Source organism: Sparus aurata, chromosome 3, assembly GCF_900880675.1.
Source record: "Sparus aurata chromosome 3, fSpaAur1.1, whole genome shotgun sequence".
In the NCBI taxonomy this organism is placed as follows: Eukaryota; Metazoa; Chordata; class Actinopteri; order Spariformes; family Sparidae; genus Sparus; species Sparus aurata.
This window is the reverse complement of record NC_044189.1, coordinates 30,633,917-30,648,824: the sequence shown is the minus strand read 5'-3', so window position 1 is coordinate 30,648,824 and position 14,908 is coordinate 30,633,917. Positions and strand designations below refer to the sequence as shown.

The 14,908-nt window shown below is 38.5% G+C and overlaps 1 protein-coding gene across 4 annotated transcripts in view; it reads right to left on the bottom strand.

Annotated features, from left to right (window-relative positions):
- smad10a (SMAD family member 10a) overlaps positions 1-14,908 on the bottom strand; it is a 46,021-nt gene that overhangs the window by 28,491 nt on the left and 2,622 nt on the right. Inside the window, exons 2-9 of one of the 4 annotated variants that reach the window (XM_030411224.1) lie at positions 13,610-13,685; positions 8,873-9,113; positions 5,676-5,850; positions 5,485-5,508; positions 3,523-3,732; positions 2,963-3,220; positions 1,246-1,347; positions 970-1,023 (exon numbers count right to left, since the gene is read on the bottom strand). In XM_030411224.1, coding sequence (XP_030267084.1) covers positions 970-1,023; positions 1,246-1,347; positions 2,963-3,220; positions 3,523-3,732; positions 5,485-5,508; positions 5,676-5,850; positions 8,873-9,113; positions 13,610-13,685 — 1,140 coding nt within the window. Of the gene's footprint in view, positions 1-969; positions 1,024-1,245; positions 1,348-2,962; positions 3,221-3,522; positions 3,736-5,484; positions 5,509-5,675; positions 5,851-8,872; positions 9,114-13,609; positions 13,686-14,908 lie in introns of all 4 variants that reach the window. The other 3 variants (XM_030411223.1, XM_030411222.1, XM_030411226.1) reach the window with 3 other exon arrangements.

Here is a 14,908-nt window from a genome sequence, read left to right as displayed (position 1 = left end):
CCCAGGATGTTGTGATGGACACAGCAATCTCTGGTTTGCTGTTGCTGGTTGAGCCTAAGTCTTATTTCATTCATTATATTGTCTTGCGACTGGGCATTAGCCAGAAGGAGGCTGCGTAGAGGAATAGCCCTTGGTCCAAGTTGAGTTAGCTTAGCTCTGTTCCCATCACTTTTCCCGGGTCGATAGCATCACATGCAGTTTGGTCCAGCTGGTCTGGCTAGTTATCGATAGTCTCAAGGTCTTCTGCATTTAATCCAAACCCTCCACTTCCCTTTCCAATATTGATGAGGGTGTTCTGTTCATAACTAATAGGTGTTTCAGTAATAATGGCAAAAAAATATCAACATTTTAGGGAGCTACTGAACAAGGTATCTACAAGCCCACTGTCATGGTGGCAGCTTATCAATGGGGTCCTCCATCACCGGCGATGAAAAGATGAATTTGGCCCAAAATTCATACATGCCATACCTACACAACAGACACGGTCTGTATTGTAGGCAATATTGATACAAATGATCACCTGATAACACTGACAGATTATCATTTTGTTTTTGTCTCTGAGCTGCACAGTCAGATTGTTTTAGAAAACTTATAAATTATTATTTTATCACACACTTTAAAATAACACATAAAAACATAACAATAGAAATCCCAGAATTTCCTTTAGATTTAATACCTGATACTGCATTAATAAATAATATATACACACATAAATCATAAACCTTGGTAACTACAGTGAACATGCTCCACCATCCTTATTTTAGCCCTACTAACTGTCAACCTGGTCACTGTCAACAGAGACAACCAGGAAATACTGATGACAGCAAACAGGGATGACACACGATAATTAATGTGCCGCATTACATTTCTGAACACAGAAGTAAGTCTTAGAACAATAGGAAGCACCATTATTAGTTTACACTCAAATGTATTGTGAAGTTCACTTGTGACAGTGTAATCATCTTTAACCTGGATGATTAGACACAGAAGGAGGGAAAGAGGTTGAGCCATGATGCTGGGACCCTGAAAAGCAGAGGGAGAAGAGAATTAGTCTGAGGCAGAAAAAAACAAAGCAACATTTTGCCAGCTGAAGCTGACGTCTAAAAATGACACACATCACATAAGATCTTCAATATCAAAATATATAACAAGAAGCAATGTGAAAGGTGTTGTTTAGTCTGGGAATAAGTTCAAGTGAAAGAGTTAAAGTAAATATCATGTCAAACGTTTTGAAGCATATCTTACAGTGGTGGTTTGGGTGATGGAGGGGAGGTTGTTGGTGACCACGCCCATTCTGTTGGGGTCCTATGGGAGCGTAGGAGGCTGTGCTGCTGCCTGTCCAAACTGCTGAATAACAGGTAAAGAATGATGAGTGTGCTACCATGTGCAGTGTTCATTAAAGCATAGTGCAACAGTTAACAATATTCTTTGATCCTTCAATATATCATCGTAAAAAAAGGAAAAGAAAGCCTTCTTCTTGTGCTGGTTGTAAATGTATCAGTTGACCAGTACTGATTTGTAAATAATGATTAACAAAATCAGCCCTGTCAGAAACTGTATGTTAATATACATCATTATTTTTTTAGTGTGACATATTTTATAAGGCACTAAATATGAGCAGACCCAGAATACAATTAATAATAATTCATTGTATATTATATTAATATAATATTTATCTAATGAATTATGAATTTTAGATAATAACTTTCTATGTTATCAAATATGTTGTAAGATGTCATTTCATCATATTGCCACATGCTGACCCTCCTCTGAATGTGTTCTGAGTGATCGGATCTCAGTGCCTCCTCAACGTGTCTTGGGGTGCTCACGCCTGTACTTAGAGCTATCCTCCTATGATCAGATCACTGAGGGCAGATGTTGATGGCAGGTCTAAATTTTTTTTATCGAGATATCAGATTAATCTGTGATTATCAGCAGGTTATTGTACAACATATTCGTATGTAAAAATATCATGTTTTTTTGTCCATGTCATTATTTCTCATTCTGATTATAATATGTATGTATGTATTTTGGTACATACAATCGTGGTCAAAGGTTTCCATCAACTCATTAAGAATATATCATGCTTGTCTTCAGTTCCAATGATTTCTACAGCTCTCATGTCTCTGTGATGGAATGAGTGGAACACAAACTACTTTGTCACAAAAACATTCATGAAGTTTGGTTTTGTAATCAATTTATTATAGGTCTTCTGAAAATGTGACCAAATCTGCTGGATCAAAAATATACATACAGTAATTCCAATATTTAGTTAAATGTTTCTCCCCCATTTTCACCTTAGTTTCGCTGCTATTGATAACCATCCACAAGCTTCTGGTAGTCCTCTGGCTGAATTTTTAACCACCCCTCTGGACAGAATCGCTCAACTGAATTTGTTAGCTTCCTGGCACAGACTTGTTTCTTCAAGACTTTGGGATGGTCATACCAAAACCATAATTCTAGCCTGATTTAGCCCTTCATTTACCACTTTTGATGTGTGTTTGGGAACATTGTCCTGTTTGAATACCCAACTGAACCCATACCCAACAGCTGGTTGATGACTTAAGTTTTCCTGAAGAATTTAGAGATAATCCTCCTTCTTCATTATTCCATTTACTTCCTTTAGAGCAGCAGATCCACTGGGAGCAAAACAGCCCCACAGAATAATACTACCAGCACCTTGCTTGACAGTAGGTGTGTGTTCTTGGGGTTATAGACCTCACCTTTCCTCCTCCAAACATACTGCCATATTTTCAGAAGACCTACAATAAATTAATTATTTTACCAAACTTCATGAATGATTTTTGTGACAAAGTAGTTTGTGTTGCATTCATTCCATCATAGAAACATGAAAGCTGTAGATATAATTGGAACAGAAGACTGCCATGATATACATGTTCTTTACAAGTGGATGGAAACTTTTGACCATGAATGTACATGCATGGCACACATATGAACTCACTGTGGAAGGCAGCCTGACTCTGAGAGTGTTTATTGCTGCTGTAACCGTTCTGTCCATGAGAGTGAGGTGGAGGTAGGGAGGGTTGTTGTGGGTGGGGTGGCTGTGTGGGTTGCTGGGCAGTCTGCTGCTGAGGAGGGGGTTGGGTTGGGGTCGAAGGTCGTGGTGCCGGGGTCATAACTTGAGCCTGTGGGGATGCAGTTTGTAGACGGTTGTCACCATGACCACCCTGCAGTGGTAGCATGCCTCCAGAACTGGACACTGGGGGGAAAACAGAGGAAAACATTGACATACGTCTGTGGGCCCAAACTAAAATAAAGTAGTTGCTGCTGTAACCATTTTTCATCTTATGAATATGTTTTGCCATTCTGACTGACTGAAGCCCAAAGGCTTTCATTCACCCCTCAATATAAAAGTGTGAGAGGCTACTCTCAGCTCACACAATTATTTATCTGTTACCTGGCAAAAATGATATACATTGGTCAACCACAAGAAGCTCATATGATAATGATTTAGTTAACCATCCAATAATTAATACAATCATCAGATACTGAAGAGCTGACCTTTGGGTGAAACTGGCAGGTTAGTGTATCTGGTGACGGGTGGAGGTCCATGGGGCTCAGAGGACAGCTGTGGGGGAGGTAAAGGCTGCCCATAGTGGTCCGGAGGAGGCAGCTTCATGGCTGCTTGGTGGTCAGACAGAGGCATGCCCGGTGGGAGGTCCATCTGTATACAGTCATGGATGTACTCCTCTTTGATCAGCCCGCCTTGTGCTGCTGCAGGAAGCAGAAGGAGGTTAGGGTTTGGGGGAAAATCAGGGTCTCTTTAGGCAAGACTCTTTAAAAGATATATGTTTTCTAACAGATATAGATGTAAATACCCTGAAATGAAAGCTGAAATGTTTAACTCTTGTCTAATATTCATCTTTTGATGTCAAAGCCAAATGTTTTCAGTTTTGCAGCCAAAATAAAGGAATTGGCCTCACTGTTCAGATAGTTTTGAAGGGGGCTGTAGCAATAAAGCTGCCACAAACCCAAAATACAAGAAACACAACACAGAAGCCTATAATAATGTATAAATCCTTTGTGATGATCACAAAATATTATTATATAACAGTATATATTATAATATATATAATATATTATTATATATTATATTATATATAATATATATTATTATATAACAGTTCGAGGTTATATAGGTTCGCCCCTTATTAGGCGAAAACGTAAAAACCATTACAGTGTATCTGTATTTAAAGTGATTTTATCCTGACTGGTTGTTGGGTCTGAGCACCAGTATGTCTGTAAATCACTGAAAATATTCACAATTTAGTTAAAAACATTTCTTTCATGTAAAAAGTATTCTTTTTAGACATTAATGAAATATGGTGAAAGATCCACATCAGCATTTAAATTGACTCAGCTTGTCTTGGCATACAGTACATTTTTGATGATTTGCATTTTTTATTAGAAACATTTGGCTGGACAGGTCGTTACACAGAACCTACTGTCATAATTCTGTTTTCTTAACCTGTGTGTGTGTGTGTGTGTGTGTGTGTGTGTGTGTGTGTGTGTGTGTGTGTGTGTGTGTGTGTGTGTGTGTGTGTGTGTGTGTGTGTGTGTGTGTGTGTGTGTGTGTGTAAATATCTGCAGGTGTGCTGGAGTCAGTGTGGAGCCACCAGCTCCATCTCATCATTGTAATCAAGAGCTCTTTAGATACTTAGCTCCACCCAATTGCAGACTCAGCTACCAGTTGTGTTTGCTACATTTGAGTCATTTGTTACCTGTTTTGCTAGTTACTTATAGTTTCTTCTAGTTTAATTTATGAACACTAAATCTGATCTCCATCTTTCTCAGTTTTACCACCCTGACTCTGATCTCTGCTCACAGCACCTCTGCTATCCTGCCTCCAGGGACATAATATAACACGATGCATAACAATGAAGCCAAACCAGTGAAGTCTAAACAAGAAAAGCTAAAAAAAAAAAATAAAAAAAAAAAATAGAAAAGCACCAGTAAAAATATGCATACATATATACATGCATATATACTCCAATCAGCCACAGCATCAAAACCACTGACAGAGGGAAAACCACTGACCACCCTGCTACAGTGTAAGGCTCTGCTGGGAAATCCCGGGTACCTGCACCCAGGTGGGCACCACCCAACACACACCAACCACCCAAACACCACTGCAGACCAAACACAGCACAGACACCAAGGTTGCAAGGTTATATTGCTGGCTCCTCTGCTAATAAATATCTACAGGACTGTGTGTCCATTTGACTAAGGGTGGGGGAGGCCAACTTTGGCTATCTCAAATCCTACATTGTATGCATGGTAAAATAGTACACATCTTCCAGTTTATAAAGCGATTTAGCATTGATTGCTTAATGTACTAATAGTCAGTTTATATGAGTAGCGTGCACACTATCTGTTTCCCTAGCTTGAACATGGTCTCTTAATAGTAATGACAGCATGAGAACTCCTGTAAATCACTGTGTGATGCTGTAGAACAGAACTCACCTGTATTTTGAAGGCTGAGACCAACTGTCAAAGAAGACATCAAACAGAAAATGAATCAGTAACATGCTCACTACAGCAGGAATGACATTTATTATGTTTGTATAAATGTGCTTACAAATATTTGCCCAGAGCAGACACTGTTAAATCTGTCCAGTCCTAATAAAGGTTGCTGAAGTATGAAGCTGACTTACCAATGCCTGGTGACACCACCCTCTCATAATGGTACGGGTTGACACACACATTGTCATACTTGAGGTCAAAGGCATACTGGCAGAACTTCACATGCTTAAGTTCATTTTTGTGAAGGTCCGGCCAGCGCCACAGCCGTGCATAAATGACATGAGGAAAACCTTTCCTCCCTGCCACCTGACGAAAGAGGGACACAGGGAGAGAGGGAGAGCGAGAGAGAGCACAGCATCATTACAACAGTTCATACAGCCTCCGTCATGTTCACTGTTTCAATGCCACTAACACCTTAGCTCCATCTTGTTCTCAACACAGACTAGCTCTGGCACTTTTTTAAAAATGTATTAAGTGTGCAGGAGTAGACTCTTTTCTCTATTTGAGGGCTACCTGAATATTTGCACAATGTGTGTAAATCACGTGTGGGTCTGAGATGAGTGCAGGTTTTTAGACTGACCACAAAAGAAAGTCACACGAGAATACAGGACACAAGGACAGGTCTTTTTGGGACACTGAATGGGCAAATGTTACTTTTTTACATTTACATTTATCAGACGCTTTTGTCCAAAGCGACTTACAGTAATTCATACACTAATGGTGGTGGCTGCCATGCAAGGTACCGACCCGCACATCAGGAGCAGTTTGCGGTTCAGTATCTTGCCCAAGGATGCTTTGACATGCAGATCAGGGGAATCAAACCAGCGACCTTCAAATAACAAGGCGCTGGCTCTACCCCTGATCAACAACCGCCGTCTGTGATTAGTTCAATCACAGACGTCTTCATCAGGTACATAAGTGAACAGACAACACAATAATAAATCATCATCTCCTGTTTAGATAATCTGCCACATTTCCTCCAGGACAATATTCTCAGTCTGTATCTCTCACAAAAGTATGATTACAAAATATTACATTATTCTCAATCAAAAATATATCAAAAAAAGTTTCTTGTTAGGTTCTTTGGTTGTTGTCTCCTATTTTATATTATGATTTTGCGAATAAATCAGTAGATCTTGTGCATGTCTGTACTGTCATTAAGTAAATATAAAGAGTGTCCACATGTTACAGTGTCCTTAAAGTTCAATCATTCCAGTACAGATGTCTCAGTTCCATCACAATCACGTGTGAGCTACCATACATATCCAGCTCTGTCCAATCACATGAGGATATTAAGACTACAGAAGTGCTTCAGTGGCTTATTCAGGTGAATTAGGTCATAATGCTGTGCCTGTGATGTTTCATCATTTTATATTAAATACACATGTGTTTACTTCTTTACTGAGACCTGAAGAAGACCAACTGTGGTTAAAACATTATATCAGTCATGTCCACATTCATGTGCATTATTTGGTGTCCACTTTTCTGTCTCATCAGGTTACATCAATAAGCATGAATATCTAAATACATTTACATTAGGGCAGAAAGCCGGCACAGTAGCAGCAGTTCTGAAGCATTATATACTGTGTGTATAGATTATCAAATTTATTACCATAGCAGACACACTTCATACAACTGCAGCCTGATGTGTTGTGTGCTGTTAATTCATCTGTAAATATTAACTGTTAGCGTGAGTCAGTGCCATCCTGCTGCTGTGAATGGTGTTGTGGACGGCTGCAATAGGATTGATAACAGAGCACCAGCTGACCTGGCACAAGCTGACCACCTGCCACTTAAAAGAATGTGCATGAAAGGCTCCCTTGTATCTCAATGTAACAGAGTAAAAGTGAAGATTTTTTGCAAAAAATCTACCAAAGTAAGAGTAAAAGTACTCAATTCAATTTACCCAAAAATGTTGCTCATGTACTTGTAACGGAGCAAATGTACCTTGTTACTTACCACCTCTGGTTAATACACTGTATTTACTTCTTAATACTAATCAATTCGGGTGCTAATCTGTAGTGTTTATCATGTTTCAGCTTCCATGAGACATGAAATAAGATCAGGAGTAGACAGAGCCATTAGTTATGGTTTCACAGGTACCACAATGCTGTGGTGCTGTTTTTAATGTTAACAGGTAGGATTTTACAACACAGGAAAGTTATCACAGTGACAATCATGAATTAAACAGCAGAAATATGGTGTTCAGGGGCGCCATTTAGCTCTTCAACTCCCAGCCTGGGTCCCTTTGCTGCGTGTCACTCTCTCTCTCAACCTGTTTCCTGTCATATCTTCAACTGTCCTGTCAATAAAGCCAAAAAGGCCAAAAAGGGCCCCCCCCCCCCCAAAAAAAATAAAAAAGAAATATGGTGTTCAGATTTCAATGTATTCAATCAGGGATGTGCATGTATTTGATTGGCCGATGCAGTGCCTCTACCAAATGGCATAAAAATGCATTCAAAGGGCTGCGTATCAGAATGAATGGACACCTACAAAGATATCCTGGTCTGGGCCCCTCAATGCACACAACACCACCAGTATGTCCAGGTCTAGGAAGACTGACTTCTAGTGACCACTGCATGATATTAGTTACCGTGCATCATTGATTTCTAAGTAACCTTTTGACACACACCTCTGTTGTGTACTTTTTTATGTTTCATTTTCAGGAAAAATCCCCACACTCATGCTCAGATATGTATTACTGCTGCCACGATCTTGCATATATTCATATTTACTTGCACTGATTGGGAAAATGCTGCTTTGAAAATGAAAATGATTTGTTATGAAATGAATTCAGGCTCTGGGCTGAGTTTGACTGTAAGTTTTTGTTAGTTATGTCTCAAATTGTTTATTGATTTGTGCCATCACCTTGTATGCCTACATACTGTATGTGTGATTGATAAAATGTTGCCACCTACTGGATATGTCATGAAATAAAGCAAACGCCTCGCATTATTATGTCAACAGCTTTCATTTTTACGCTTGAAAATGAAAATGAAAATATTGTGAATACATACACCCTGCAATATGGTATTATGGTCAGCCCAAATTCTTACAAAAACACCTTACACAGATTATCCTGATGGATATTTTTAATACTGAATCGTTTTTTAACATAGTGACCACAACAATCCAAATCCAAAGTGTAAGTGTAGAAAAACAGTATAAATTCCTGATTCCTGACTACACAATAAAGAAAGATAAAGTAACTGACATAAATTATTTAAGAAAAGTCTTCCTGCAGTTGTACTTTATCATGCACAGAAGATAAAAAGTAGACTTCTTAAGTTAACTGATACAAAGTCACTGCCTGTCGAGGTCAACTTACCTGCAGCCTTCCGTCAAGCGTCCTCTGGATGGTGACACATTTGCTGGGATGGACACCATTGGTGGTAATGGCAGTGATGAGCGAGTCCAGCTCGTCCTTCTTCTCCTTCAACTTTTTTACCAGGCTCTCGATGGCACGCTTGGCAAAGCCCTCGTTCTCTCCGCCCTGCCGATGGCACATGAGGCTGTGGACGATGCTGAGGCAGGCATCATTGCTGCTCGGAGGGTTCACCGACATGATGCTGTTGCCACAGGACACAACAAGAAGCTTGTTTTACTTAATGAAAACGTACTGTGGTCAACTCGTTCTGGCCTTTGACAGATACTCTGTTGTAAGAGATGGAGTTTAAAAGTGACCAACCACCACCTCTGGGTGTAAATCTCATTTGCTGGTGGAAACCTAGAAGAAAATGTTTTCTGAGAAAGTTTGCAAAGCTTCCTGCCATGGAATTGTACATCCCAGGACCAGCAAGTCTCTCAGGCATCCGATCCTAACCTTACTCATTTATTCATCTCAAACCAATACTATATGAGAGAAGATTAAATTGAATCAAAATTTGGACCACTACTATTACATTTCTATTTCGTCCTCTAATAAAAGTTTTAAAATCCATTGGGAACAGAAAAGGAAATGATTTCCCCTTTTTTAAATTCACAAATGTCTGGTATGTGAACTGACTACAAGTCATTTTGTCCATTCTAAAGAAAAGAAAAAAAATAGCATTTACAAATGTTTAGGAATAACCTCAAGACTGGAAAATTATCCATTTCTATCTGTGGCAAAACAAAGGGACTCATACCCTGTCAGCTATCATATATGAGGGCCGCAGATCTTTTCAAGACCTAAAACGTAATCTCAGTTTTCCATCGGTCATCTTGCCAGAATACTGAACTTGAACACTATGAACATACACACAGACACAGACACAGACACACACACACACACACACACCAAAAATAAACAAAAATCATAGTAAAAGCTTGTATTGGTGTATGTGTTGTTGTATATGTGTGGCTATACACAGCCATTGTGTGTATCATCGTGGTAAATTATGGTACTGGAGCCACCTATTATAGTGGGAACTAAGACAGAAACCATTTTGAGTAATATGCCAGGTGTGTACTGTGTGTCTGTGATGTGTAGTTGAGTTTAAAATGAATGCACAGTTCGAAAGTTGAAGGTGGGTGGATTCCAAACAAGCGGGATGGTGCCATTGTAACCCAGTTCCAATCATTCTTGCCCACTCTAACGTTCATCCATAGATTTATGTGATGTGAGTATAGCTGTCAGGCAGAAAGACAGCTGTTACATGGTCCAGATATACAAAGGTGGACTGCTGCTGCTAGCTGCTTGATTTTGGCCTGTGATTTATTTAGACATCAGCTCATTATACAGTCAACTCCTGGACTGACCCTGGCACTAAAACTCCAGACTCACACTGAGAGTGAAGGGAAGCTCATGACACAGGTCAGAGCTGGGATTTCTATGAGATACCTAAGCCCAGAAAAAATTATGAAATTATGAAACACAATGGTCTCCAATAAAAAACATTTACTCTGGCTACATTTGATTCAACTTACTTGAACCCTTTTAATCTAATCTACCATTAGAGCCTGATCAATACTGGAGTTTTGGAGCTGATGCCAACATTGATAGTAGGGAGTAAAGAAATTCAGATACTGACATATTGGCCAATATTCTTATTATATGTACTTAAACACATCTTTTTTTGCAGGCAGGACATTTAATAGATTAATGATAAACTATTTTTGAAAATCACTGCACTGAAATGATACATTTCACTGGAAATGTAATTATCATAGTTACATAAAATTATCAATTATAAATTGATCTTTTATGCTCTGTAAAAAAAAGAATTGGTACACATCGGACAACATATATGCCATCGCTTGGACAGAGCAATATTGGCATATCAAATCATATATCATCTTTTGGTTAGAGAGGCCCGCCTGAATTCACAAAGTTCCTTGTCCTAGCTTTAATGCGTGTTACTTTTCATCGCCACAATAAGAATTACAATGTTGCAAATAACGTTACTTTAGTAAATCAAGCAGAATACATGTTGCCGGAGTGCACTGAGGAGAGCCTGCAAACACTACACACTGTACAACCCCATCCGAGTGTGGCTCCATGAAAAATACAACATATGTGTTCCAGGTGCATGTGTCACATCTGCACCTCAAAAAGCCATAAAAGACATGTTATATCTGATGGCATGAAGGAGAACAGAGTCAAGCATTTATTCAATGTGGAGGTTTTATTTGGTCACACTGCACTCCTGACCTTCTTGCAAGGATGTCAGCTGCCATAACCCAATGAAGGAAACCAGCATGCAAAAAAAGTCCTTGGGATGATGCATTTTATACAGTCAGCTGGATGGTAAATTACATCTTATATTTCATCTGTACTGGTCCTGTGCATTGTGGCAGGTAGAAAACTAGAAAACTAGAAAAATAAATAGAAATGGCACTAAGAATTTGATGGTAAAAGAAACCCACGCAAGCATGAGAGAACATGCAACTCCAGACAGAATTGCCACTGCTCCAGCTGGATTCAAACCCACAACCTTCTTGCTCTGAGGCGACAGTGCTAACCACTGCACACCATGCTGCCATGATGCATAGAGACTATTTATACAGAGTACAGAGCACTGAGCTTTATCACATGGTGCAACGACAATCACCTGAAAATCAACATCAACAAAATCAATTAGATTGTGTCGGACTACTGCTTGTCTGTTATTGTGTACATTTACTGAGAAACAAAACAGTCTTTTCCTTCTAGGTTCCATGCTGAGTCATTAAAGCTGGTTCTAATAGCAACTGAGTGAGTTATAAATTCTTAACACATGAACCAGCGGCACAGAACATCTCTACATTCAGAAAAGTTTGAGGGTTGGCACCCAAGATTAGCTTCACCAGTTTAGTATCTGACCAAATGTAAAATATGTCTCCCTTCTGCTCCTGAGTTACGGGGCTGAATAAGGACCAGAAAGGTGTTGTGCAGAACAATGTGATGTGACAGTTAAGCTGAGCATGGTATTTGGAAATAAAATGTCATCATTTTATTCTATTAGACATTTCCGAGAAATGTTGTCATTATTAACAAATGGCCAACAACATGTTTTGTGATTTTGCAGTGACTTTGACCCTTGACCATCAAATCTTATCAGTTCATCCTTGGGTTCAAGTGGACATATTTTCCCTCTAATCACTTCTATATGGAGGACCACAATTGTCACAGAAATAGTAATAAAGCATTTCACTAATTGCACAATAAATATAGGCATTAATAAATTTGTTTACAAATTAATGTATCAATCTTTTAATAAGCAGACTAAATTACAAAGCAATTCCTTATTTCATATTTAAATGGTCAATAAAAGTTAAAGAAAATTTAAATAATTATAAAGAGAATTTACAATGAAATATTAATCCATCTATAAATAGTTCAAATTAAAAAGGGTTTTACAGAAGTACATGCCGTTACAGACCCTTATTTCACAATGTTAGTGTTTTTGGGGCGCAGTGCATCACGTTATAATAATAATAAAAAAACAGAGGATACATTTTTTGAAGCGTCACAACCCCAACGAAATGACTTGTTTCTTTGTCATAACTGGAGCCATTCGGCCCAATAACATTTGGAAAAAGTCTAAGAGTTGGAGGATTCATAATCTAATCCCTATTCAAGTTAGCCAGGCATTAAACCGGAAGTTAGCTGGCTTGGTCGGCAAAATGCTCTGGTACGCTCGCTTCAAATGCACATCCAGGAAAGTCATATGTCTGCAGATGACCATAACATTGGACCATGCATTGGCTAATTTGCATTGTTTTACCAGCTCACTGACCAAAATGTCACCAAATGGCTAAGAGGAGAAGCTGGAATAGCTATTGGGAAAAGGAAAAGCAGCGAGTAAATGGAAATGCAGGTAGAAAAGGAAATTGCCCTTCTAAATGCCTAATTAAAATTCATATTCTTGATTCAATTTGTGAATCCATCTGTTTATTTCTCCTTTTAAACTGCATTTTCAAATAGGTTTTTAAATTCCATTTTTTATTTATGAATTATTTAATTCATTTTTTATGCAAATCCATTTCTAACTAGATTATTAATATCTATTTTTATTGTACAATTAATAAACTAATGTTTAACTAATTTACCAATGCTTACATTTATTATACAATAAGTTGATGCTTTAGTACTATTTCTGTGACACTTGCAGTCCTCCATATTGTTTAAATATTATATTCACAAGGAATAGATGGATTAAAAGTCACTGTGACCTTGACCTTTGACCATCAAAATCGATAAGGTCATTCTTGTGTGTGAAAGCATGGTGGTTGGATGGATGGATGGATGGATGGTTAGATAGATGGACAACCCAAGAACAGAATGTGTGCAGCTATGGTGACCGCCGGTGCAGAGGCCAACGTTTACATGTATTGTGGATCCAATCCATATCGCAGTGTTCCCACATGCACTGCTACCCTAGGCTGGGAGATGCCATAAACCCTTTTAACTCAGAGATATATTACAATATCACCACAGCAAAGGCTTGCCTTTACAACGCCTTTGTTTGTTTACACTGAACCAAGCAGGGCCAGCTTAAATCTTTCTCAGCTTTCTATTATTTTTGGTAATTTGACAGTATCACAGTCAGTGACAGTCAAAACACTTGGTATCGCTGTCAAACATGTTTGCTGTCTTGCTTACCTGGTGTTAAGTTGGTCAGCCAATGAGTGAGCAGAAAGTTCACTGGCATCATGATGGCCCAGCTCTGAATCAGTCCCTGTTAGTAGAGCAGGGAGACCAGGGATTAGTGGATGCTAGTTAAATGTGCTAATCCAACAGTTATTAGATATGATCAATGGTAGAACAAGTGTTTTAGTTTTAGTATTGCACTTGGAATATGACCATTTTTTATGTTTCTATCACAATGACTGACGATGACAATGACTGACCAACACGTTCACATATCTGACAGTGATGAGCATCTATCATTAGAACCTTCTTGCCAGGTAAACGTCCACGTCTTGCAGAATTCACTGCTACAGTTTGTATCACAGGATGTCAGTTTTTAATCAGTCGTTTACAAACTGAGATAACCTGAGTAGTAATTACCATAAAACTGCTGGGTTGTCCCTTCAAGTTAATGTGCATTAACATTATCAGCATCATTTACTAACATTTTCATCAGTAATAGTACTTCCCCATAAAAGCTTTTATCTTAATATATCCTGTACTGGTTACAGATGCCAAAACATAGGCTATAGTACGACCCAAAGTGAATGCAGGAAGTCGCAACCTGGAATATTAAAGATCACATAAAGATCTATATGATGATAATTCTAGTTTGAACATGTGAGAGGCTTTCTTTTACTCTGGTTATGCTATAACAACAGGAAAGTTAAACATTTAAATACAAATGCGGATTATTATAATTGCACTTTGATGGTCTACCACATTTTTTGAACTGGGGTTACACAGATGAGGAGCTGAATCCAACATGGCTATTCCATTGTTCTCCTTTTTACATGATCAGAGAGAAGTGTTTGAAATTATTTATGTAAAACAATGGGATTATTTAGAAATATGTTAGAGGCTCATGCAGCTTGCCCTTGCCTTGAGTCCAGGTGTCCATGAACGTATAAAACAGAGGTGGGAAAGGCAAAGCGAGTGGTAAAACACATTTTGTAAGTCCACAAATTTCATGGTAAAGAAGTAGTAATTACCAAGTCAAATATGTATTTGAAATTACCACAACAATGACCTAAATTTAATGAAAATTACCCCAGCATTATTTAAAAATAATAATCTGCTATTTTCCAACAAGCAGTTGCTCCTTAATTTCTGCAGGTCAGTCATTTTAACAATTTACATTCTAATCAGGAACCATTCTCTCCCTTACTCTGTCACACACATGCTCACAGTTGTTATTGACTTTTTTCCTGTTGATAATTCATTTGCTATTTATTGTTTCAAAATATACAAAAGTAAGCAATGTGAAGACAT